Genomic DNA, 24,707 nt, shown 5'->3' on the forward strand with positions numbered 1-24,707 from the left:
TCAGCTCTGTAGTGGTTTATGACTTTCTCAGCCCATCAGCACAAAACATCTCATTCGTCATCTCTATTCCTGGCAGTGCCAAAGGAAAGAGCATTATTGTATCGTTTAGCTAGGAATGGCATAATTAATGAAGGCAAGAGTGGTTGCAAAAAGCCTGTGATATTTCTGCATTGGTGTAAGCCGGTTGTTATGGCAACCATCCCCTGTCAACGACCCTTTGCCAAGCAGAGAGAGACCCATTTTTGGAGCCGTCACAGCACATCTGTTTCTCTGCTCAGCTGATTAGCTCTTGTTTGCAACAACCAGCAGATGGAAGTAAAAGTGAAAAAAAATTTTCTAAAAAGAGGCAAATGTTTATTTCATCCACAACTCTGCTTTCTAATACAGAAACAGACTTTTGGCTGTTTTAGGAAGATGCCAAGTAAACTGGATGGTTAATCTATAGGCTGCTTCTCTCATTGGTGGGAGGGAAAAGTGTAATCAACCTATAAGTTACAGGTGATAGGTCCTTCATGTAAGTCTTTTAAAATGATGTGACTCACACTCCAGAGTGTTCTTCCACCACCCCTCCATCTCTGCACTGCTTTGACATAGGAGTCAACTCGGCACACATGTTCCTGACCATATGTCCCACGTGAAAACACTGAAGCTGAGGAACACAAGGCCAGTGGACCAGGAGACCTGAATTCTGGGGCCAAATATGACCTGAACCAGCTCAAAGAGTATCTTCTCCCTGCCTTAGTTTCCTCACCTATAAAATGGAACTTGGATTCCCATGCTCTCTGAAAATTCAAAGAGCTCCAGTACTCACCAGATATGTGAATCTGGATACAATATCTCCTACAGCTCTTTGAGCCTCACTTTCCTTAGTGGTAAAATGAAGAAAATAGTATCTACTCCAGAGGGCCATTGTGAGAATGAAATAAAACAACATGTTAAAAAAGCGCCCATCCCAGTCCCAGTGCATTCACGGGCACATCCTCAGTAATTGCAAGTGTTCTTCCCACTATATGTCTGCTGAGCAGGTGAAATATTCAAACTATCTGCCAATCAGCGACACATGGCCCTGAAGCTGGTTCTTAAGACACCCTTCTTCCTAGACATTATCCCCTGGATTTGCTGGGCTCTTAGGAAATCTGGGTGTCCAGGGAAAGAGACAGGCACTTCTGGTGGCCAAAGAGCACTCTAGAGGTTCTGGATGGCAGCCACTTACCATCTAGGACAAGAGTATTTCAGTATTTTAACAATCAGCATGGTCTCACCAGTGCTTCCCAGCTAACTGTAAGGCATTGTTTTAACAGAGTCTACAAATATTCTCAATAAAGACAATAATGATGATCTTGGTCACTTTCTTTGGGTTTCAATCATTCGTAAACACTCAGTTTAATTCTGCACTATCTGTGATGGTAGGAAAGGTAGATTAAGGGTCAGCTAGTCCTACACCCCTGCCATCACCATAAACAAACATAAATCAGGCTTGTGTCCCTTTCTGCTATGAACCAGGATATTATCTGGTGGATGTTCAATGCAAATACTAGCCAAACAATCCAATACTGACAGTGGGCATGGGTTGTATTGGAAGTGCCTTAGTTCACTGAGTCACAACACACGGATTCCAGTTACTGTTACCCACCTACCCACCCAGTGTTCCTGGGCACTTAGCTTGGCAGAGCCTTAGATTCCTTCTCTATAAAATCAATGTCATCATGCCTAACTAACTGGCATCTTCACAGATAATGAGTGCTTAAAAATAATATTTGTAAAAGTTCTATGCAGATGTGGGATGTTATTATTCATACGATTATAAGAAACTGGCTATCAGGAGACAGTGACTGAGAAAAGAGGCAATAAACATGGGTAAAGGGAGGGTCGTGTGAGTTAATGCAGTTCCCCCTTTACCGATGCTTTATATACAAATATATAAGATACAAGCCACAGTCACAGGCAAGGAGGGAGATCAGAGGCTCAGTGTTAATTAGGTTGAGGGAATTGACCTACACCAAGCATCTCGGAGATAATCCAAAAATACCTGACCAGAGAGCAGGTAGACCAGCACAGAATCCTCAAGGTGTTGAGGCTCCATGTGAGAAGGCAGTTTGTTATGGTACATCCAGAACAACATATGGTACATTCTAGCACAAACAAAAAGAACTGTGTTTGCCTCAAACACCTAAGGCTGAGAGAGGGGTGTGTGTGTGTGTGTGCGCGCGCACGTGTGTGCAGACAGGCAAAGCTGAGCTAACTAACCTAGCACCTGTAACATGAGGATCTGTAGATTCAAAATGACTGGCTGATTACCTTAGAAATTTGAATTATTTACTACAGAGGAGGGGTGCTAACTATTTTGGAGAGTTGTTACAGGTTGAATTGTGTCCTCCAAGAAAGATACATTAAGGTGCTAGCTCCCAGGACCTCAGAATGTGAAATTACTTGAAAATAGGGTTGCTGCAGATGTAATAGGTTAAAGTGAGGTCATACTGGAGCAGAATGAGTCCCTAATCCAGTATTACTGGTGTCCTTATAACATCATGGCCACGTGAAAGCGAATACACAGGGAGAATACAATGTGATTCAGTTCAGTTCAGTCGTTCAGTTGGGTCTGACTCTTGGTTTCTATGTTGAGCATCTTTCTTTCCCATTTAAAATCATCTTCCTGAGTCACAGTATGCTACTGACATGCTCAGTTTGTTTAAAAAAAAGAAAGAAAAAAACTCTACTGATATTGACTTCTAGAATAACTCTTACTATGCCAGCCAATATTTCCCCAGAAGCAGTGTTTCAAAGTACTATAACCCTAAAGGCACCCCCTGGAATTTTCCTTCTCCTACATGGCTGAGTTGATACCACTTTCACTCAGCATCTTTCAACCTTACTAGTATCTACATGAGGTGGCAAAGAGAAAATAAGTGGAGAGTGTTGTGAATATGATAATTCATGCTACAGGTTCAAGCTGCCCTGGTGAACTGCTGTTTAAACTGCAAGTCAAGACTTGATGGTGGTCTGGTCACATTTCATCAGCTATCTGGTTTGAAGCCTATAGCCTATTTGAATTATTATAGATATTGGAGTTACTCAGGCTGGTGAAATCAAAATGCAAATGGAAAAAAAATAATTTGGTTCAATTTCTCAAAAATAGGGGCTTCCCTGGTGACTCGCTGGTAAAGAATCTGCCTGCCAATGCTGGAGATACAAGTTCAATCCTTGATCCGGGAAGATCCCACATGTTGAGCAGCAACTAAGCCACTACATCACAACTACTCTAGAGCCCAGGAGCCGCAACTACTAAGCTCATGTGCTGCAACTACTGAAGCCCACATGACCTGAAACCAGCGCTTCACAACAAGAGAAGCCGCCACAATGAGAAGCCTGAACAATATAACTAGAGAGTAGCTCCTGCTCACTGCAACTAGAGAAAAGCCCAAGCAGCAATGAAGGCCCAGCACAGCCAAAACTAAATAAATCATAAAAAATAAAATAGGATCAAGGAGCTTTCAGCTGTGTTTTCAAAGTAAAAGCACTGGTGGCATGCAGTCGTTTTATTCCACTGGCATTGGCATTACACGCATTGCTGTCATATTTAATCTGCTGCTGCTGCTGCTAAGTCGCTTCAGTTGTGTCCGATTCTGTGTGACCCCCTAGACGGCAGCCCACCAGGCTCCCCCATCCCTGGGATTCTCCAGACAAGAACACTGGAGTGGGTTATCATTGCCTTCTCCAATACATGAAAGTGAAAAGTGAAAGTGAAGTTGCTCAGTCGTGTCCGACTGTTAGCGACCCCATGAACTGCAGCCTACCAGGCTCCTCCATCCATGGGATTTTCCAGGCAAGAGTACTGGAGTGGGGTGCCATTGCCTTCTCCCATATTTAACCTAAATAGCACTTATTCACATAAGCAGAAATGAAAGCATGTTAAGGTCAATATACTATGCAGGCCACCATATAAAGACAATATCCATTTGAACCATTACTGATTATCCTTTCAAGGACTCCTCTTGACCCCAACCTTGGCCTCACAGAAGGACAGTACAAGTTTGTTGAAAGGAACACTAGTGAAAGTCGCTCAGTTGTGTCTGACTCTTTGCGACCCCATGGACTATACAGTCCAAGGAATTCTCCAGGCTAGAATACTAGAGAGGGTAGCCTTTCCCTTCTCCAGGGGATCTTCCCAACAAAGGGATCAAACCCAGATCTCCCACATTGCAGGCAGATTCTTTACCAGCTGAGCCACAAGGGAAGCCCAAGAATACTGGAGCGGGTCACCTATTCCTTCTCCAGTGGATCTTCCCAACCCAGGAATCGACTGAGGTCTCCTGCATTGCAGGTGAATTCTTTACAACTGAACTATCAGAGAAGCCCCAAAGGAAAACTACTCAGCCATTAAAAAAAAAAAAAAAAAAGAATGAAATAATGTCATTTGCAGCAACATGGATAGACCTAGAGATTATCATACTAAATGAAGTAAGTCAGAAGGAGAAAGATTAATACCATATGATATCACTTATATGTGGAATCTAAAATATGATATTAATGAACTTATCACCAAAACAGAAACAGACCCACAGATATAGAGAACAGACTTCGGGTTGCCAAGGGGGTGAGAGGGTAGGGGAGGATGGAATGGGAGTTCGGGGTTAACATGCAAACTATTATGTATAGGATAGACAAACAACAAGGACCTACTGTATAGCACAGGAAGCTATAACCAGTATCCTATAATAAACCATAATAGAAAAGGATATGAAAAAGAATATATATATATATATGTATATGTATAACTGAATCACTACTGAAATTAATACAATATTGTTAGTCAACTATACTTCAATAAAATAATTTTTTTTAAGTTTGTTGAATGGAACTGACAAATGTAAGATTATTCCTATGGACATTCTTATAGAGGGTCATGGAGCAAAAAGACTCTGGGGAATAAAAATATGAGGACAGTGTGGGACTGAGTCCCAGGAGCTGCAGCCTGGTCCCAAAATGTCTTAGATGCAAGCACACATTCTGAAAGAACCCCTGAGTCATACTCAGAGGAACTGGGCACTTGCTCCAGAGAGACACTCTCAAGGTCTCCACACCATAATCTGCCTACTCCTCAATTTATCCACTATAGCAGGCAAGATGCAACACTAGCTTTTCCCTGATAAGAAGGGAACCAGTTCCAGGCAATCTGGGCAACAGAAGCTCACCATGGACCACTAAACTGCCCATAGTAGAAACAGTCCACATATTTTCCTCAACCCAGCTGAAACCTAAAAGTCACAAACAGTTCATGAGAAATGTATAAAGCCAAGGGCAGCTTTCCCTTTTCTGTGTTCTGTGGTTCTGAGAACACCAACTTGCTGAAGACTGGAATGGGAATACCATCTTTTGACTTATGCCACCCTAAATAAGAATTGAGTGGCCTCAGGTACACTTTCCTTTAATAATAAATTAACCAATGAAAATTTTTTTTTAATTTTTTTAAATAAATAATTAACCAAAATCAACAGAGCAATGTGTGAATACCAATAGTCATAAAGCCCTCCTCAATCTACCCTCCAAACTCATTTTCTCTTTGACTTTTCCTTTTTAACCAATATATTCGTTCATTCAACAGATGCACATTGAGCACCTACTCTATACTAAGCACTATGCTGAGAGCCGAGCATCCCAAGTCCCTGCTAGAGTTTAGAGTTCAGTTAGAAGACCTGCTTGTCAATAACTGTAGCACAATGGTCATAGCTTGCTAATGGAGAGTGTAAAGGCTTCAGTGGACACTCAGGGAAAAGAGCCTCAGTGTTGGCCAAGGATAAGGAAGGTTTCCTAGGGGAATAGCATTTGAGAGAGGATTGAAGATTGAGGAGAAAATTTGCAGAGTTCTGAAGGCCACTCCAGATGATGTAACAATATATAGAAAGGTTTAAAGAAATGACATATAAAGACAGATTTGGGGAATTACTTGTTTTTCCACTACTGCTGAGGCATTAAAAACAAGTAAATTGGGGGAAAGGAACCTGAGATGAGGTTGGACAACAGAGAGGCTTGAATATGAATGTCTTTGTTCCTCATCTGAAAGAATCTTGACTTTGTCCTACAGTGTTTCTTAAAGTAGAGTTCATGAGATCCCTATGAAAATTTTTATGGTTTGCCTTTGTTTCAACGATAATTTTATATGTAATAATGAAATGGGAGAAGTTGCAGTAAAAACCGTGTTCCAGATTATCTGGATGGTCATTTGCCACATAACGTCAATGCCCATATTTATTTTTATTATGAAGCTGGCATCAAGTCAACAGAGATGTACCAGTTTGAGGCCAAAGGAGATGCTATTTAAACAAGGAGATCACACAAGCTGAAACAGAGTAAAGTGGTGGGAGAACTGGATCACCAGATGTTATGCGGTAATAAGAATGACAAAATAACTCAAAATAATCCATGCTGTCATGCTCTGAAATGGATTCACATTGCAAAGGACAACTGAGTTTCACAAAACAATGTCATTTGTCTCATTAAATTAAAACTGTTCATTTGAACGTTGCTGGCTTTGTAGTTTTTCATAATATATTTCCCCTCATCTCTAAGGAGATGACTACATAAGTCCTCTTATTAAAAGAGCCCATTTGCCTGATCCCAGGCCAGAGAACTGTGGAATTCAACGCTGACCTGACAAGCAAAGCTGTAGTTGTGCTTCAGGGTCTGTTGGTATCTAGCCTGGAAATTCTGCAAACTTTTACATGTGTAATTTCACAGGGGATTTTGTGGTGATGCCAGAACTAAAAATTAGACCCAAATCCCAGGTTTTACTAGAGATACAAAAAAGTACATAAGAGAAGTTGCTATGTATCCTGTATTAAAATAAAATAGCTAGGACTATGGCATATTGCTCTGTAGGCCACCTGGAACTGAAATCTGTCTTTTCATTGAGTCATGTGTCACTGGGCCTGCCTCTACCCAGGGAAGGTGACCTTTTCTAATTTACACAATGGTGGGATGAACTTGCCAAGCCATGGCCCTTGGAGAACATGGCATCTTCTGGAGGAGGCACCTTTTTTCTAACTGCCTGAAGGTATTCTATGGGCCTTCCGTCACTTAGTCCTGAGATTGTCGTCATTCTCACCCACCAAGTCAGAACTCTCACAGTTCAATGAGGATAAAGGATTTTCTTCTTGCTGAAAGTTTTGTGAAGTGTGTGACTTTCCCATAAAAAAGGCATAGTACCAAGGCTTTCAACAAATACACAGAAATAGATGCCCTCTGCTCACCTCAGGGGCCATCCAGAATGGGGTGCCAACAGATGTGTTTCTCCGTAGACGTGTACTGGTGAGTTGAGCTGAGACACCTACAAGAAAAGCATGTTATAATTCAGCAGCAAGCAGACGATGATGCTAGACCAGGACTGGCAAACTTCTTCCATAGAGGGTCAGACAGCAAATATCTTAGACTTTGTGAGCTTAAGGCTCTGTCACAACTACTCAACTCTGCAAAAGCAGCTCAGATAACACAAAAGCAAATGAGTGTGGTTGTGTTTTTGCAAAAACTTATTTAGGGATGCATATCATTATCACGTATCATTCTCTTCTTTTGATTTTTTTCCCCAACTGTTAAAAAATATAAAAATCTTTCTTAGTTCATAGGGTGTACAAAAATGGGACACAGGTCAGACTTGGTTCACAAGCTGCAGTTTGCCAAACACTGTAGGTATGAGCATTTAATGCTCTATCTAAATCACTAGGATATTTTTTTTTCTAGTGAATATTTCTATCTGTACTGCTGCAAAATTGGAATCAAAAGAAAGCATCAAGAACTAGGATTAACCCCCAATACCTTCCTACTATATTTCCAAAATATTTCAGGTGATATCTTTCTTAAAAATGGTACTTCATTTGATGGAGGAAGAAAATTGGCGTGTATTATCTATAATTGAGCATCAGTGTAGACATAGAAAATTTTCAGTGCCTTATCTTACTTAGAAGGCTGGAAACCTGTCAAGAAAAATACATTTGTCAAATGGAAAAAGAAACAGACTAAGACTATTATTATCTAGGGCTCAATGTTGAGGACTTGAATTTTAATATAATTCCCATGTACTTTGTTTTAGTCTTTGGCCAGTTCTCTTTCTCATGCCACAATAGATGTAAAGGTGAATTGGATTAGGAGTCAGAAGGCCTGTTTCCCATAGTGATTATGCCTTTTCCTTTAATAATTGTAAGGCCTCAAGCAGACAACCTCACAATGAGTCTCAGTTGTCTCACCTTTAAACTGGGGATAATACTGCTCATTACACCTACCACAAAGAGCTCTTAAATATCAAGTAAGGGAACAACTGTGAAAATGACTTATAAATTGTAAAGCATTTTACAAATATAAGGTACTGTTTTATACCAAGCAGAAACCTACCAAAGCCCTTAAGACAGTAACAATAGTTGCCACTAATGTTGTCAATAAGAACTAAAAAACTTGGATACATGTGCTCATCAGCAAAGAACATATCTTTAAGAACGTTAGGCATAGATTTGCCAAGTACCATGGGTTGTTTTTTGACAGTAGTTCCACTAACTGCTTGTATTCTTTACTCTTTATTAGGAAGCCAAAGAGGGTTCTTTAGACTCTATTTAAACACCCTAACATTTTTCTTTGCTTTTTTAAAAAACAGACCAATTACTTAGTGCAATTTCACTTATCTTGGAGTAATTTCTTCTGAGCAAATGATTCACTGATACATTTTAACACTAAATTCTTCCTTACCAATAAAGCAATGAACATACAAAATCATCCATCTTTTCTCCTCCTGTGCTGCCAATGAAAAAGAACATTTTAAAAAGTGCTTCTGTAAATGTTTTCTCATTATTTACAGCAGTCATGCTGAAGGACTAACTGTTGTTAAATTCATTTAGAAGATTAAACCATTTGATAAACTTAAAGAGGAAAATCAAATGGTTTGTTGGATTCAATACAAGGAGTGCTGTAAGGAGACAGTTAATAGTTCTCTGGCCTTTGGTGATACAGCTCTGCTTCCTCTTGCCTTTCCATTTCCTATAAATGTCTCGAGTTCAACCAGCCTCACGTGTAGCAGCAATAATCACAATTTAAAGGGATGTTAGTTTCCAGACCCAAAGGACTATTTTACCTTCTGCTCACTGGGAATTAGTATGCCTGAGGCTAGAGAAAGTCATTTAAAAGACCAAACGGTTTTCTCTTTTCATATGCAAAAGAATAATAGACAAAATGTAAATTATAGACAATTGCCCTGAGTTGTGAAATCCTTCCCAACAAACCAAAGTTTTTCCCATAAAATTTTTCTTTTGAAACACTTTCATATTCTCTCTTTAATAAAATTGCTTCTAAAGCTGAAAACAGATTAACAAACAGCATCTCCTAGGGTGATCCATCTGGTGAACCCCCCCACCCCCGACTCTCCAGGCTGTGTGTCACTGGAAAGGCCCTCAGCCTACCATGTAGAAGAGAGGCCCCAGTCTTCTGAGATGACAATAAATTGTTGCCTTTGGCTAAACTGCACACATCAAGAAAACAAACGACAAGCAGTCATTACCAAAGTCAACGAGCTTAACTCCTCCTTCTGTTGTCAGAAGAATGTTATTCCCCTTGACATCACGGTGGATGATTCGGTTATTGTGCAAATGCTGAAGGCCCTTCATGGAGTCCCATCGCCACCAAACAACAGGAAAGAGAAAAGGAAAATTTGCAATGGTTAGTTTTAAACAATTACCCTACGATTAAAATCTAATCAAAGTCCATATTAGGCTACACCTTCCTGCTATTAATACACCTTGCATATTATAGAGCAGTATTTCCCCTTGTTAATATGCTGTGGGGAGCCAACCAATGATAAACTGCCCCCTTGACCCCACCTTGAAGGACGTCCTTACCAAGAGGGCCCCGTATAAGATGTATGAGATCACTGCTTCGTCCAACCGCTGGTTGCACCTAAGTAGACTTTTGACGAGCTCAGTGACAGAGCCCCCATTACACAGCTGCAAGAGGAGGTGCCAGGAGAGAGAGACAGCAGGAGCATACATACAAAAAGAAAAGAAAAAAGACATTAAGAAAAGCCCACTGATTACTGACCTCAAGTAGTAAATTTGCAAATCACAAAACTAGGTTGGAACAATGAAACTTCAAATTTCCATTGCACAGTCAAATCTAGTTCTGTGTGTGTATGTGTTTGTGTATATTTATTCAAGGTGATGACTTATGATTGAAAATACAAGTCCAAAAAAGTTGACTTCTTTCTCAAGTTAAATAGCAAAGCACAAGACATTATTTAGATATTAAAAAGAGAATGCATATAATAATTATGGTGAGTTATTATTGGAAATTTTACATGTCTGTTTTTAAAAAAAATGCAGTTTGAAGAAAGGACAGAGTCAAGATGAATGCCCTTGATTCTTGGGAGGGGATAAATTTTATTTCAAATCTTCCTGTCTCCAGTGCTGGTACTGCAGACACCAGACGCCCAACCAGTAGCTCTTTCTAGAGTAGCCACTGCATGTCAGATTTATGGAATGGAGCTGCATCATATGTTCATTTAACCTTTTCATATTCAACTTTAGAAGCTCAGCAACTTCATGCTCTTTTTTTCCCCTGCAATTAAAAACACTGTAAAAGTATATCTTTCATACTTGCTCTCTGTTATGGAATATACCGAGATTTTAGATACATAAACCAGGCATATTATTTTTTCACAGCAACTTAAGGGTTTTCAAGGATAATTTTGACTAAGTGCGGAAGGCAACGTGGAGGTTTGGGTGTGCTACAAGCCATTTGAAATCAAGGGTTCTAAAGTGGTTTGAGCAGGGCTTGTATATACCTTGAAACTGTAGGCAGCATGTTGTATATTCATCTTGCACTTTCCTGCTGAGAAAATTCACAGCTCTTGTCAGATCCACAGAGCCATCCGTGTCCATATAAAGTCAAGACCCTGATTTAGAGACCTAGGTTTCCTCCTGGCACTGTGTGTGATTTGAGAAAGAGTTAACTAGTGAACAGTGGGGGTCCCTGGTTGTGGCTGCTTGAGTCAGCTGGATTTCTGTAAGCAAGGAAATCTGAGGGAGCACAGATTAGCACCTTTCCTAAAAGAAGACACTCTTTTATCAAGGGAATAGTACGTTAAGATCTATTCGACTCTAATTACAAACATTTGCAAGGTTTTAATAAATGGTGAGGAGATGTTTTTGTTTAATGAATGTATCTCTCCTTGCTACATATGGCAGATACCTTGCCCACACATTAAGAATCAAGATAAGCTGAAACTGAATCTGCCTATGTTTTTACCATGTAAGTTGGTCACAAACAACACTATTCAACTAAAAATCCAATATAGAATTGTTTGTGGGGGCTGAGTTGCTTCTGACTCTTTACATGGACTGCGGCCCACCAGGCTCCTCTGTCCATGGGATTCTGAAGGCAAGAACACTAGAGTCAGTTGCCATGCCCTCCTCTATGTGATCTTCCCAACCCAGGGATCAAAACCTCATCTGCATCTTCTGCAGTGGTAGGCAGTTTCTTTACCACTAGTACCACCTGGGAAGCCCCAGTATAGAATCAGGAATCTTTAATAAAACTATGATAAATCACTATCTCTCAGAAAGGATTCAGGAGGGAGCCAAGAACAGTGAAATGCACTGAAGGCTATAGTGGTCTGGGATTATATAAGTATCCTCAGAATCCTCTCTCCACCAATGTTTGGTGTAACTTGTTAACTCAACACCAACACCTCTCATGACCATAATATTGAGTACCGGTGTAATTTCTTCTAAAGGATTCCACATTCTTTTTATTTCAACTATGTCTTACATGACCCTGAAGGGCACATAACATTCAATGTTCAATCTAATACTCTCTTGAACAGTGAATGCATTTTCAGTGTCATGATTTATAGAAGAATCTTAAAAGCTAAGCTTTTAGTAAACATAAAATAATTTTCTCAGGACTCCCCCAATTAGATTTTATATTTCAAGGGAACAAAAACAGAAAAACGGAACAAAGAGTCAAATGATGATCACATAAGAATGCAGAACATGACAGAAGGGATGTTATGGACCCACAAAAAAAAGTCCTTCCGAGGATGATGGCATAGAGCTTGGAGAGCTTGAGAAAATAAGATTAGGGTGGGGATGCTCCCTCTTGGAAGTGGGAGTTGTATAAAGGAATCATGATGATGAAACCATTTCATATGAACCTCTTTTATTCAGAAATCTGCAGGGAGACCTCCTCACAGGAGCCTCATGCCAACAAAGGGGTATCCGTGCTGTAGAGAGGCAGTAGAGTGCAAGATCCACCCAACCTGGGATTCTAACTGTCCCTACACCTGACCTGTCTCCTGAGAAGCCTGTAGGCAGGACAAGAAGCAACAGTTAGAACCAGAAATGGAGCAACGGACTGGTTCCAAATTGAGAAAGGAGTACATCAAGGCTGTATATTGTCACCTCCTTATTTAACTTCTATGCAGAGTACATCACGCAAATGTCAGGCTAGATGAAGCACAAACTGGAATTAAGATTGCCAGGAGAAATATCAACAACTTCAGATATGCAAATGATACCACTTTAATGGCCAAAAGCGAAGAGGAATTTAAGAGCTTCTTGATGAAGGTGAAAGAGGAGAGTGAAAAAGCTGGCTTAAAACTCAACATTCAAAAAACTAAGATCATGGCATCTGGTCCCATCATGTCATGGCAAATAGGTAGGGAAACAATGGAAATCATGACAGACTTTATTTTCTTGGACTCCAAAATCACTGTGGATGGTGACTGCAGCCATGAAATTACAAGATCCTTGTTCCTTGGAAGAAAAGCAATGACAAACCTAGACAGCACATTGAAAAGCAGAGACATTACTTTGCCAACAAAGGTCAGTATAGTCAAAGCTATGGTTTTTCCAGTAGTCATGTATGGATGTGAGAGGTGGACAATAAAAAAGGCTGAGCACCAAAGAATCGATGCCTTTGAACTGTGGTGTTGGAGAAGACTCTTGAGAGTCCCTTGGACAGCAAGGAGATCAAACCAGTCTATCCTAAAGAAAATCAACCCTGAATATTCATCGGGAGGACTGATGCTGAAACTCCAATACTTTGGCCACCTGACGTGAAGAGCCTACTCACTGCAAAAGATCCTGATGCTGGGAAAGATTGAGGGCAAGAGGAGAAGGGAATGACAGAGGATGAGATGGTTGGATAGCATCACTGACTCAATGGACATGAGTTTGAACAAATTCCAAGAGACAGTGAAGGACAGGGAAGCCTGGCGTGCTGCAGTTCATGGGGTTTGCAAACAGTCAGACACGACTTAGGGACTGAACAATAACAACAGCCTGCTCATGACTTGCAAGAGGTTTAGAACTTGATGCTGCACTGGCAACAAGGACAAGGCTAGAGTCTGAATGAAAAGGAGACACAGTGAAGACCCCACGATAAGGAGCATCAGGGACCTAAGACTCAGGTAGATACCAAAGGCAGACAGTAGGAGGACTCAGGGTCATCACACAGTTGGAGTGTGGTCTCATTGCCATAGGTTTACATGAGCATCTGCTATATTCAGATCCAAATGTCGCCCCAGAGAAGGACAGGAAGAGGGAAAAAGAAAACCATTTTAAAACTAAGTCCTTATCCAAGTGACTAAGCTTTGAGCTGGATTGTGAAAACGGGAAACAAACTCCCCAAACTTGTCCCTCTCCAAAGAAGTACTCAGCTGACTAAGTTTAATAGGATGAGTTCAAATCAACTGTTTCCTCTAGGCAGGCTGGGGGGGTCAAGAAAAATGTTAGGTTTAGCTATTGAAAAGAAAGTGACCTCTTGTTTCTCAGCAGTTTGTGACTGTCCAGTTAGTTACCCATTACTCAATCACGAACACTGTCCCTGCACCTCAAAGAGCTCACCATCAGGAATGGACATGTGAGTAATAAGAGTGGAAGGTGGAAGTGGAGTATGCCCAGGGGTGTGGTGGCGCTGAAGAGGAAAGGATGACTTCTGCCCTGCCGGGGTGGAGAGGGAACAGTCTGGAAATCTTCCCAGAGGATGTAACACATACAATGAATCTGAAGGACAAAGGAGCATATGGCAGGTGAACAAGAAGAAAAGCGTCCTTGGAAAAGGGACACCATGTGCAAGGAAGGGAGCACAAAAGAATGAGGTGGGTGGGAGTGTTTCTATTTGCGTGTGTGTGTCTCTGCCTGTGGGTCTGAATTCTACATACTCTGCCACTGTTGGGACAAAGGGATGGAATCTACACAGAGAGATGGGGAAGTAGAAAGGGGGACAGGGGATGCAGGTGTGCCCCGCCAAAGTGTGTGGACATTATGCACATGTATTATGGCACCATAATATACCATTGGATAGGAGTGGTAAGCTAGCAACAGGTTTTAGACAGAAGGTCTGTTCAGATTTCTAGAAAGAAGACCTTGGTAGCAGATTGGAGGGTGGGCGGAACAAGAAAACACAGGGAGCTGGACACATGTCAGAAGATGAAGCAATCAAGAGAAGCAAGGTCAATAAGTCAAGAGTCCTGAGGACAAAGAATCAGAGACAGATACAGAGTGGGTGTTGGGGGGTGGTGCTTTTATGAGATAGCATCGACAGGAATTTTTGACCAGCTGGATAGAGAAAGTTAAGAAGAGACAGAGTCTAGGGGTCTTGTGAGAATATCAGTAAAGTTCTTTGATCCTCTAAAGCCAAAGCAGTAATTGACAGGCAAAGCACCGCAACACCTTCATCAGAACCACTTCTCAGCCTGGCTTCCATCTCAGGGAGGCACGCTTTATTGAATTGCAAGTGCACTATTAAAATTCTACCCAGAGAACATTTAAATTAAATACTGGGTGGTGATCCAAGCTAACTCAAGCCTGGAATTTTCCCCTAAAATCTCATTTTAGTCTCTCTCCTGCCCTACTTTCAATCTGGCCATTTCTGCAACAAGAGCCTATTTAGTGGCATTTTAGATGGGTAGCCAACTCACAAACTTTCTTCATAGCTCTAGAACCTACTGATGGATTAAAAGCAGCCATTTTGTCAGCAGGATCAAAACTCAGCTGTGGATTTAAGAACAACAATAGAATCTGACTCAGTTGGTGCCTTTTGTTCACTAAATGTCAGAGTTTAAGAGCTGTCTGATTTCTTGTGGTTCAAAGAAACATATAATTAAACGGCTCAGGGTACCTTTAGAGGAAGCAGTACTGCGAAGTTGATAAGCCCACTAGCAAGGTTTTAAAGGGCAGCCTGTGGGTTACAGGGAAAGGACTTAGGGGACTTGGATATAAAAAAGGAAAGCGGGTACACATTGACAATTGTCTAATCAGAGTAAATATTCAGTGAAATGGACTGAACACTTTAAAAGCATGACAAGGGAACTATATTTACATGCATCGAATAATATAATCCTCTTAAAGCTGTAAGGAGGCAGCCAAGCTTCCTACCCCACCCACCCCTGAGGGTTGGCACCTGCAGCCTTTTATTCCCGCCCACGCTGCCAGCCATCAGACTCAAATACAGAGGTAGGTCTGCATCCCTGCATTCCTCCCTACGCCCTCAGCATTCAGGAAATGTGGCAGCTGGATGCATCTTGAATTTAATGAGCATTTCGCTCCAAACCAAGAAAAACAGAAAAATCATTTACATTCCACATCTATTTTCCAAAACATCGTTGAATATTGATTCAATCACAGTATGTGCATTTGCTAAGATGGTCGTAATTTCAAGCAATAAAATGTTCCTTGCTCCATAAGCCATCAACTTTCCTCCACATTATTAAAGAATGACCCATGCAACACTGTCACCAGACCTTTATTCTAGTTGAAACTCTAACCTTCAAGTAGATCCTGTACTGGCATGTCAATTTGCCCTAAGAGGACAGAATTAGGAGGAATTTCTTTTCAATGCTCTTTTGTTCACTGGACTTGATCTTTCAAGGGTGTTAGGTTCTACAGAGGGCATAAAGCAAAAGGCAAGGATTATCAAAATTACTCTTGAAGATGCCTTAGGGAGCACCATGTTAGACAATGTCCACCTCTCAGGAAGGCCAAGCAACATAGTTTTCCTCCACACCATTGGGAGACATTGTGTTCATTTTACTGATACTAAGTAAAGTCACTGTCTTGCCCCTAGAAGAATGAAAACAATGTCACTTGAAACTGTGGAGTTCCAGTCTGGGTGGGCTGGGAGGAAGATGCTCACACTACTAGAGGCAGGAGGGCCCCAAGACCCCACCTCCTGGTTCAGCCTCTCTCCAGGGCACATCGTAGATCTGGTGGGTGGGCAGAATCACTCCAACAGTTCAGCTTCTTAGGCCCTCTTGCTGAACAAAGATAGCACATGAATATAGGGTGCAACTCAGCTGCATTTCAAAGTTCTTGCCTTCTCCACTCCTACATGTTCTGTACTTTCCTTCTGACCCCGAGGCACTCCAATGACTCTCATTCTAGAATCCAGCCAGAAACTTTCATTGAAGTCAGTGTTCTGTGCTCCAGGGCTTTCTAACCATCTCTGGCCAATCAAAACATGGTTCAGACCATCAGAGTTCCACTATGACCCTGACTTGTTAACATGATAACCTTGACTCATGCCACAATATCAATGGTTTAAGGTGTTAACTTGCAATGATAGTGGGGCTTAGACTGGACTTTTTCTAGGGCCTTACATAAATAAATGCAAAATCTGAACAGAGGTATCATTTCCCCCCACTTTGGCTTAGATACTAAACTTTCACATAGAGGGAGGAAAAACAGGTTAAAAATAATTCTTTCATTTGGTTTTAAAATATAAGGAATATTTTTTTAGTTTACATTGTCACTAGCACTCTAAACGCTCAACTATTTCTTTTAAGTTGAACATATTATTTGAGCAGAAATTATAGTATTTACCAGTGGAAAGTTTTATACCAAAGGAAAACAGAAAAAAAATATATTTCATGTCTTAGCAAATACTAGGCATTTTGTCTGAATATGGAGCTTTTCTTAAAGGTCTAATTTCTAATTATATTTCATTTAGGTGAGAGTTAATAAAACTTGTAGATTTTCTGAATTTAACATTAACTAGGATAAAACTTATTCACAAATTATCCAAAAGATTATTATGTATGTTTGTCTCCATATCTTTCTCCTATAGTAGTTGTCTGTCACTGAAGAAAGCTTTGGTTTGCTTTCTGGTAACAATTAGTAATTAATTTCAGAAATGACATTTTTATTTGCTTTTGTTTTCAGAGTTGTGGTGATTTAGAAGGGTTATTAACAACATTTTTCTATCCTCAAGAATTGCTCTGTGGAATAGCTTCTCACGGTTCCTTTTATCATATTCAGCAAGTAAAGAGCAAAGGCAGTATAAATTTAACCTCAATATACAGGATGAAGGGAGCAATATTAAACAGATCATAATTTTATTGTACAAGTTTCCTGAAGCACTCATTAAAAAGCTATAGGCGGCACAACATGGTCAAGGTACTGTGTGGACAGTCATTATCTTCCAGCAGTGTGTTTGCGTGTGTATAATCAGGAACTGCTGCCATTTCAACCAGAGAGCCAAAGTCTATTCCCTGGGCCTGACAGACAGCATCGTGGGCAGCAGCAACACAGAAGGGAGAAAAGTGAAGTGCAGTCCTTCTCTGGCTCTGCCGTATAACTGGTTATGGGACGGTAGGCATGCCACTCCTTCTCTGGGTCTCTATTCCTCAACTGAATGCTAGGAGAGTGACCTGAAGGCCGAGGTCCCTGCTAGCTCTCGAAGTCCAGGAATCTGTGTCTATAAGCATACTGGAGGCACCGGACACAGCTAACCCAGGATCCTGGCATGGACGGCCCATCCCTAGACAGAAAAGACTGAGGCTATCTGGTTCCCCATGCCATCAGCTTTGACGTGGGCCAACACAACCTGCAAAAGGTATAATATCCGCATACTGTATCGCTGAGGCATGAATAACTCAGTGCGCCAGGGCAACCTCATTATCTGTACTTAGTCACCCGGAAAAAGCAAGAGGCAATCTGCGGGGAAGTATCTGCACAAGGCTCAGTTCATAGTTCTGAGCTCCTTCTCATCTTTCAAGGCCAGGTGCGGCCCTTTCCGGCTGCCTTGGCTGTGCCTGAGGGGCTAACATTCGGTCACTGCTCATGGGGAAGAGCACTTGTCCTCCTGGTGATGGCAGGTCTGAGCAGCCTACCCACCCACCTGGTCAAATGGAGGGAGGGACAGTCCCTTTTCAGGCTCTGGAAAACCCCTGGGAGGTCCAGTTTTCTATATCTGAACACAGAGTCTTTTTAAGTCAGGGTAAAATAAAAAGAAACTAAGACTTCTTGGTCACTGTACTTATATTATTAAGTGATAATCAGGTTTAAAACACTGAGGTCTTACAGAGTTTAAGAAGAATATAACCCTAGAGACCCTAGAAATTATTATTTCAGAGACCCTAGAAATATTACGTTCCATATTGCATGATAATAAGCATTTAAAAATTACCCCAGGTGGGATGCATGAGACAAGTGCTCGGGCCTGGTGCACTGGGAAGACCCAGAGGAATCGGGTGGAGAGGGAGGTGGGAGGTGGGATCGGGTTGGGGAATACGTGTAACTCTATGGCTGATTCATATCAATGTATGACAAAACCCACTGAAATGTTGTGAAGTAATTAGCCTCCAACTAATAAAAAAAAAAGAGAGAGAGAAAAAATTAATGTTAATAATATTCTAGAGCTTTGTATGCAGGATAAAATTTGTAATATCCCCAGGGAAGGAGTGGGGGATAATAAAATCCAAAAGATGATACTATGAGATCATGCTATGTGATGTAACCTGCCAACTAAACAGACAAAGATGATTTCTAAAAACCAAAATCCCTTACATCTTTATTCTGAAGAGCACAATTAATATGACAGAAATGTTCCTTACAGATTATCCCATCTGAATATAACAAATGAATTTCTCATACATGGTTGCTCTGGCATCCAATATATATTGTCTCATGACCAGGCCCTCCCAGAGCCAGACGGGAGGTTTTCTACAAAAGACCCCAGACAGTAAATCCAGGACTGACCTCCCCTTTGTTGCTTCTCTCTTAAAACTTACACACATGTCCCCATGCTCATGGATCACATGTGTGACCTCAGGAACAGAGGCTGGTTCAGAGGGGTGGAGTCTAGGACAGATGAGGGTGGGCCTCGTGAGCATGAGGCAATACAACAGACCTGCCCTAATATACTAATTTCACATGCTGTCACTGCATTGTTGCCATGTTAGTCCCATGGAGGAATTGTATTTGTGGGGAATGGACTCTTTTGCACCCAGTTACACACATTCAATTCCATTAACAAGGTAGAAAGAAGGCAAGACTATAGTGGATACAGTGATGCTGTCTTCAGACTGTCTCTTCAAAGCATATGTTGCCAGGAATATCAGCTGCTCCCTGCTCCCAAGTCTCAGAGGCATCTCTCACCAGGAATTGTGCCTAGCTACAGGGAACTTCCTCCCCCAAGGCCACATGCCCACCCAGGGTGGCATGCACCCAGTGATTGGCTGATGCAAAGATAAAATACAGGATGACCCTACAAGAGCATCCCAGGTCTTCTCCCTGAGGATGGGCTGAGGCCTCTATTACAACTACACTGATGTTTCCTGTCTCCCTTCTCCAATCCCACCTTCTGTCCAGGTCTAGCCCCAAGAAGAGGAACTCTCCAATAACCTTCCATAAACAACTGTCAGAGTTTATTTTCAGGAAATCCAACCTGAGATGAGGATTAATGACCATGAATGGGCTGATTCAAATTTGGCGAGCAAGTAAACCTTGGGTTAACAGCTTTTGAAAATGAGCTGCAATCAGTTAGAACATGTTTTCTGTGAAGTTTTCCTAGCCTGGAGTAGAAAACAACCTTTTCCAACTGTATTCTTGTATTCATTGTATTAGAAAAAAAGATTATTAAAACCTCAGAAGCAGAGAAACATGCACATTTTCAGCACACAGCCTACCTGTAAGAACATAGAGAATACCATATCTGGTAAGGTACCTGTGATATGCAGGAGAGATCATTTCCCCCAAATGTGCATCTTATACTATTTAGGCAATAACGTGTCTGCTCACCCCTGGTGTGCTGTCTGAATCGATGGTCACCCAACGGGAGTCTCTTACCTCCAGGACCAGCCACAGCTGTCCTCCCACACAGTGATCCGCTTTGTAAAACATCCCGTAAAACTTTACAACATTGGGATGATTCGGGAGAAACTGCAAAATGTTGTATTCTGCCTCAATCTCTTCATCCATATCCTATATAGGGTAAAAAAATGAATGCTGGGTCCATATAATGTGTGAGGTAGGGTACAGGACTGATACCATGATCAGGTAACCTGTTAATAAAGCATATTTAGTCTGCATTTTTTATGTCATCATTACCATATCTTGAAAACACCTAACAATGAACATGTAGATACCAACTAAAGCCTTCTAATTGTTATATCAATAAAATGTCTTCATTATATATCTTTAATAATAATATCATAAATATCTTTTTAAAATTTAAAAATGTCTGAATTTTCAAATCAATTAAGGAGAAGTAGCACAAAGGGATCCAACCAGGATACAACACTTATAACCTCACTGTGCTTGTGGACAGCATTGTAAGCTGAGTGTCCAGTGCTCTGAATTATGGATGCCAGGCTAAGATGACTGAACACCACAAGTCTGGGCCACTTTGTAACTTACAGAGAGACCAGACTCTGTGTAAACCCAAAACATCACTCTTTACAAGAGAATAACTGTTGAAGAGCCCTGGGGACTAAAACCAAAACTAAAACTAAAACTAAAATGGACAAAAGAGAAAATCAAAGGAACTTTTGAATCCAAATGAAGTCCCTTCATTTAGATGGGCCAGGGAGTCATAACTCATTTTGAGATATCATGCCAGGTTTCACTATCTCTAGAAAATCACCCCCAGAATCAAGAAGGAAGTTGAAAACTCAGTGTGCATGAAACCCTATATTGCGGTTACTTACACTGATTGGATCTAGAATTTTTACTGCAGCCAGGCTCCCATCTTTCTTATTAGTCACCTTGTAGACCTTGCCATAGGTGCCTTTACCTATGGTCTCTATAATTTCCCAAGTATCTGTGGGATCTGGAAGCGATTCAAGTCCAAGCATCGTGGCGTTGTAATGAAACAATCCATACAGATGTCTCCTGGTGGGAAGAAAAGCTTGTTATGAGCAACAGATCACAGGATTAGTGTCAGTGGGCTTTTGAAACAAGAATATTTTTATTTCTTAACCAGCAACCTTGTGGTACTGTCCTTGTTTTAACTGTCCCCTTGTACTTTAAGTAGATTTTTTTTTAAGGGATTTGAAGCCTCTTTAAGAAATGGGGGTAGAAGATAGAGGGTGGGTAGCATGGCTCTGGAACATCTTACAAAACACAATTCTAAAAGGAGAGATTATATCCACACAGAAGGAGGGAGTAAAAGGGCCAAAGAGGATGTCCAGTCATGACCAGACAATCCCTTTCTAGGTTGCTAGTAGTGGCTGCTGATGCCAGGAAAAAAATCTGAAAGTCTCAGGTCTGAGATCTTTACAGCCAGATTATGTAACCTTGACCAGGTCTCTCTAATGGTCACTAGAAACTAGCATCCAGCCTCTATGTGCAAAGTCTGGGCTGTTAGGAAAGAGGATCTGGTGCCTGTACAAATCCCTATGTCCCTGTCCTTTCAGAAAGCTTATGTTAAATCTTCCAGGACTCCCTTGAGTCTCGAAAGGCTGGCTCAAGAGTTAATGATTAGGAAATGTGAAGATGTAGAAACAAAGAATAGCTATCTGGCCAAGAATCTGGTAACAACTTAGACTATAAATCTGCCACATAGCAGAAACACTAAACTCCCAGATCGCTGAAAGATATGGATAAAAGCCTGACACACATTTCTGAATTGCTTCTACAGGAAGAAGACCTCAACCAGATGAAAACTGCTGACCACAAGAACAGAGATTCTAGACTGGTTGAAACCAGAAAGCTGAGGGTGCTTGCAACTTCACCTTGATGCCAACTGATTCGAGATGCTTGTGCACAAGTTGATCACACACCCTCCCTCACACTGCCTTTAAAACTCCTTCCCCAAAGCCATCAGGGAGTTCAGGTCTTTTGGGCGTCGGCTGTCTGTTCTCCTTGTTTGATGCCCTGCAGAAAACATTGAACTTTCTTTCACCACACCCCAGCGTCAGTGGATTGGCTCTGGGGTGAGCAGGTAAGAGAACCTAAACTGGGTCTGGTGATAGCATCAGTCAGCACACAGTATCCATCATCACCCAGGTCTTAGATCCTGCAAGGATTAGCCAAGCCCAGACCCCATCCACACAGCAACAGCCTACTGTGGGAATCACACTGAACGGCTAACCGGAAGCTGCAAGCTCACCCCACCTTAGCAGTATTCTATCTAATAAGGACTTGGCCCTGTAAAGTTCAAGTACTTTAAAGTACCAGCAGCAAGCTTGGCAGGCAAACAAAGTCACCCTAGACTGGTCCCATGAAAAAGCCCCTTCAAGTATAGTTACTCCAAGGCTGGAAAAGGGGTCTCAACCCCAGGCTGCTTCTAACCTCAGGAGATGGGCCATTAGACTCCAACAGGAACCACAGCATCCAGTCCCCAGGTGTCCACCTGGAGTGAGCCTTCTGCCTCAGGCTGGGCAATCCAAATTCCACTTCTCATTATCTTCCAGACTGCATTCACTCAAGAAACAGCCTTTTGACTTGGAACAAAAATCCACTTTTTATCATTACCCTATCTGATAAGGGCATTTCAAAGATATTGAAAACCATTACCAAAACCAAACAAAATCCCAGCATCTGTGGTATTGATACTGGGAGGGAATCTGTCTTTCCAGAGTCCACCTGGCAGGCATTTCATGCTCTGAAGGGGTCTCCAACCAGCACCTTGAGAGCCCAGGCCAGGCTCACCCTGGGCTGAGACAATGACTCTAAAAGGTCAGGTGGTCAAACAACTCCTGATTTTCATCTTCTGGTTTCAAGATTCTAACAGACTCTAACCTTTCCCCTTGGCCAGTGTTTCCTAAAATCCACCTTTCTCAGCACATGTTTCACAATTCTTGCAATATATGTATGCTACCTGTGCTATTAGCTACGAATTTAAATTACTTGCTTTTTTACATAAATAAATGTCTTATGGCTTTTATTTTTTTTTGTTGCCCACAGACTGCTGGGAGAAATATCAACAACCACAGATATACAGATGATACCACCCTAATGGCAGAGAATGAAGAGAAACTGAGAGCCTCTTGATGAAAGTGAAAGAGGAGAGTGAAAAAGTTGGCTTAAAGCTCAACATTCAAAAAACTAAGATCATGGCATCTGGTCCCATCACTTCATGGCAAATAGATGGGGAAACAAAGGAAACAGTGACAGATATTTATTTCCTGGTCTCCAAAATCATTGTGGGCAGTGACTGCAGCCATGAAATTAAAAGATGATTGCTCCTTGGAAGAAAAGCTGTGACAAAGCTAGACAGTATGCTAGAAAGCAGAGACATCACTTTGCCAACAAAGATCTATGCAGTCAAAGCTATGGTTTTTCCAGTAGTCATGTACGGATGTGAGAGTTGGACCATAAAGAAGGCTGAGCACCAAAGAATTGATGCTTTTGAACTGTGGTGTTGGAGAAGACTCTTGAGAGTCCCTTGGACTGCAAGGAGATCCAACCAGTCCATCCTAAAGGAGATCAGTCCTGGGTGTTCATTGGAAGCACTGATGCTGAAGCTCCAATACTTTGGCCACCTGATGCGAAGAGCTGACTCATTGGAAAAGACCCTGATGCTGGGAAAGATTGAGGGCAGGAGGAGAAGGGGACGACAGAGGATGAGACGCTTGGATGGCATCACCAATTCAATGGACATGAGTTTGTGCAAGCTCCAGGGAAGCCTGGTGTGCTGCAGTCCATGGTGTCACAAAGAGTTGGACATGACTGAGCGGCTGAACGACAATAACAACACGGCATGTAGGATCTTAGTTCCTCGACCAGGGATCAAACCCACACCCCCGGCAATGGAAGTCTGGAGACTTAATCACCGGGAAGTTCTACATATATCTTTTAAAGGCACTTCATATCCCTACCCTAAATCATTTGCCATGTATCAAAATTAACTATGAAAAGATGATTATACTAAAAACAACAGTTGTTCAAGTACAGCCAGAGACTGCTGCCCCTGTTCTTTTGGGGAAAAGAAGGAGATCATGGAGTGATGGGGTAGAGTTAAAGACTAGCACCAACTTTTCCCTTAATCTCATCAGAAGACAAGAAAAACAATTAGCAAGTGAGCAGTTTTGTCTCTATGTAATTCAGTGTCCTTTACTGCAAGATCCTCAAAACCTCTGAACACCTTGGGAACGGCTCTTCAGCTCAGCTTCTACAAAAGCGAAAGGCAGTGAAACTGGGGATGTCGATTAAAGCCAGACAAGTGGGGATGGGGAGGGTACTGAGATGTGCTTCCTGGAGAGAAGAATCTGGCGCATCGGCGTGGGTAGAATTACTTTATACACACCAGGACAGGCCCTGTTTCTCCACTTGCATCTGGGCTCAGCGCCACTGACACAGAGGTGTTGAACCAAAATGTCTGCGTGATCCAGGCCCTGCCCTGCCTAGCCCCAAGATTTGCCTAGTAGCGCATCTCTCTGGGCCTCAGTTTCCTCACTGGCATGGTGGGGCTGCTTCTGCCACCCACTTCACATTGTGGCTATGAGCCTAAGA

The 24,707-nt window shown here is 41.7% G+C and overlaps 1 protein-coding gene across 1 annotated transcript in view; it reads right to left on the reverse strand.

The window, feature by feature from the left end:
- The window catches only part of MYO3B (myosin IIIB), a 405,543-nt gene extending 384,097 nt beyond the window's left edge, over positions 1 to 21,446 (reverse strand). The window contains exons 1-6 of the mRNA XM_043894526.1: positions 21,406 to 21,446; positions 20,960 to 21,143; positions 20,100 to 20,234; positions 9,873 to 9,977; positions 9,536 to 9,635; positions 7,248 to 7,324 (exon numbers count right to left, since the gene is read on the reverse strand). Coding sequence (XP_043750461.1) covers positions 7,248 to 7,324; positions 9,536 to 9,635; positions 9,873 to 9,977; positions 20,100 to 20,234; positions 20,960 to 21,143; positions 21,406 to 21,446 — 642 coding nt within the window. The remainder of the gene's footprint in view (positions 1 to 7,247; positions 7,325 to 9,535; positions 9,636 to 9,872; positions 9,978 to 20,099; positions 20,235 to 20,959; positions 21,144 to 21,405) is intronic.
- Between the last annotated feature and the right edge of the window lie 3,261 nt (positions 21,447 to 24,707).

The sequence above is a fragment of the Cervus elaphus genome, chromosome 33 (genome assembly GCF_910594005.1).
Source record: "Cervus elaphus chromosome 33, mCerEla1.1, whole genome shotgun sequence".
Lineage (NCBI taxonomy): Eukaryota > Metazoa > Chordata > Mammalia > Artiodactyla > Cervidae > Cervus > Cervus elaphus.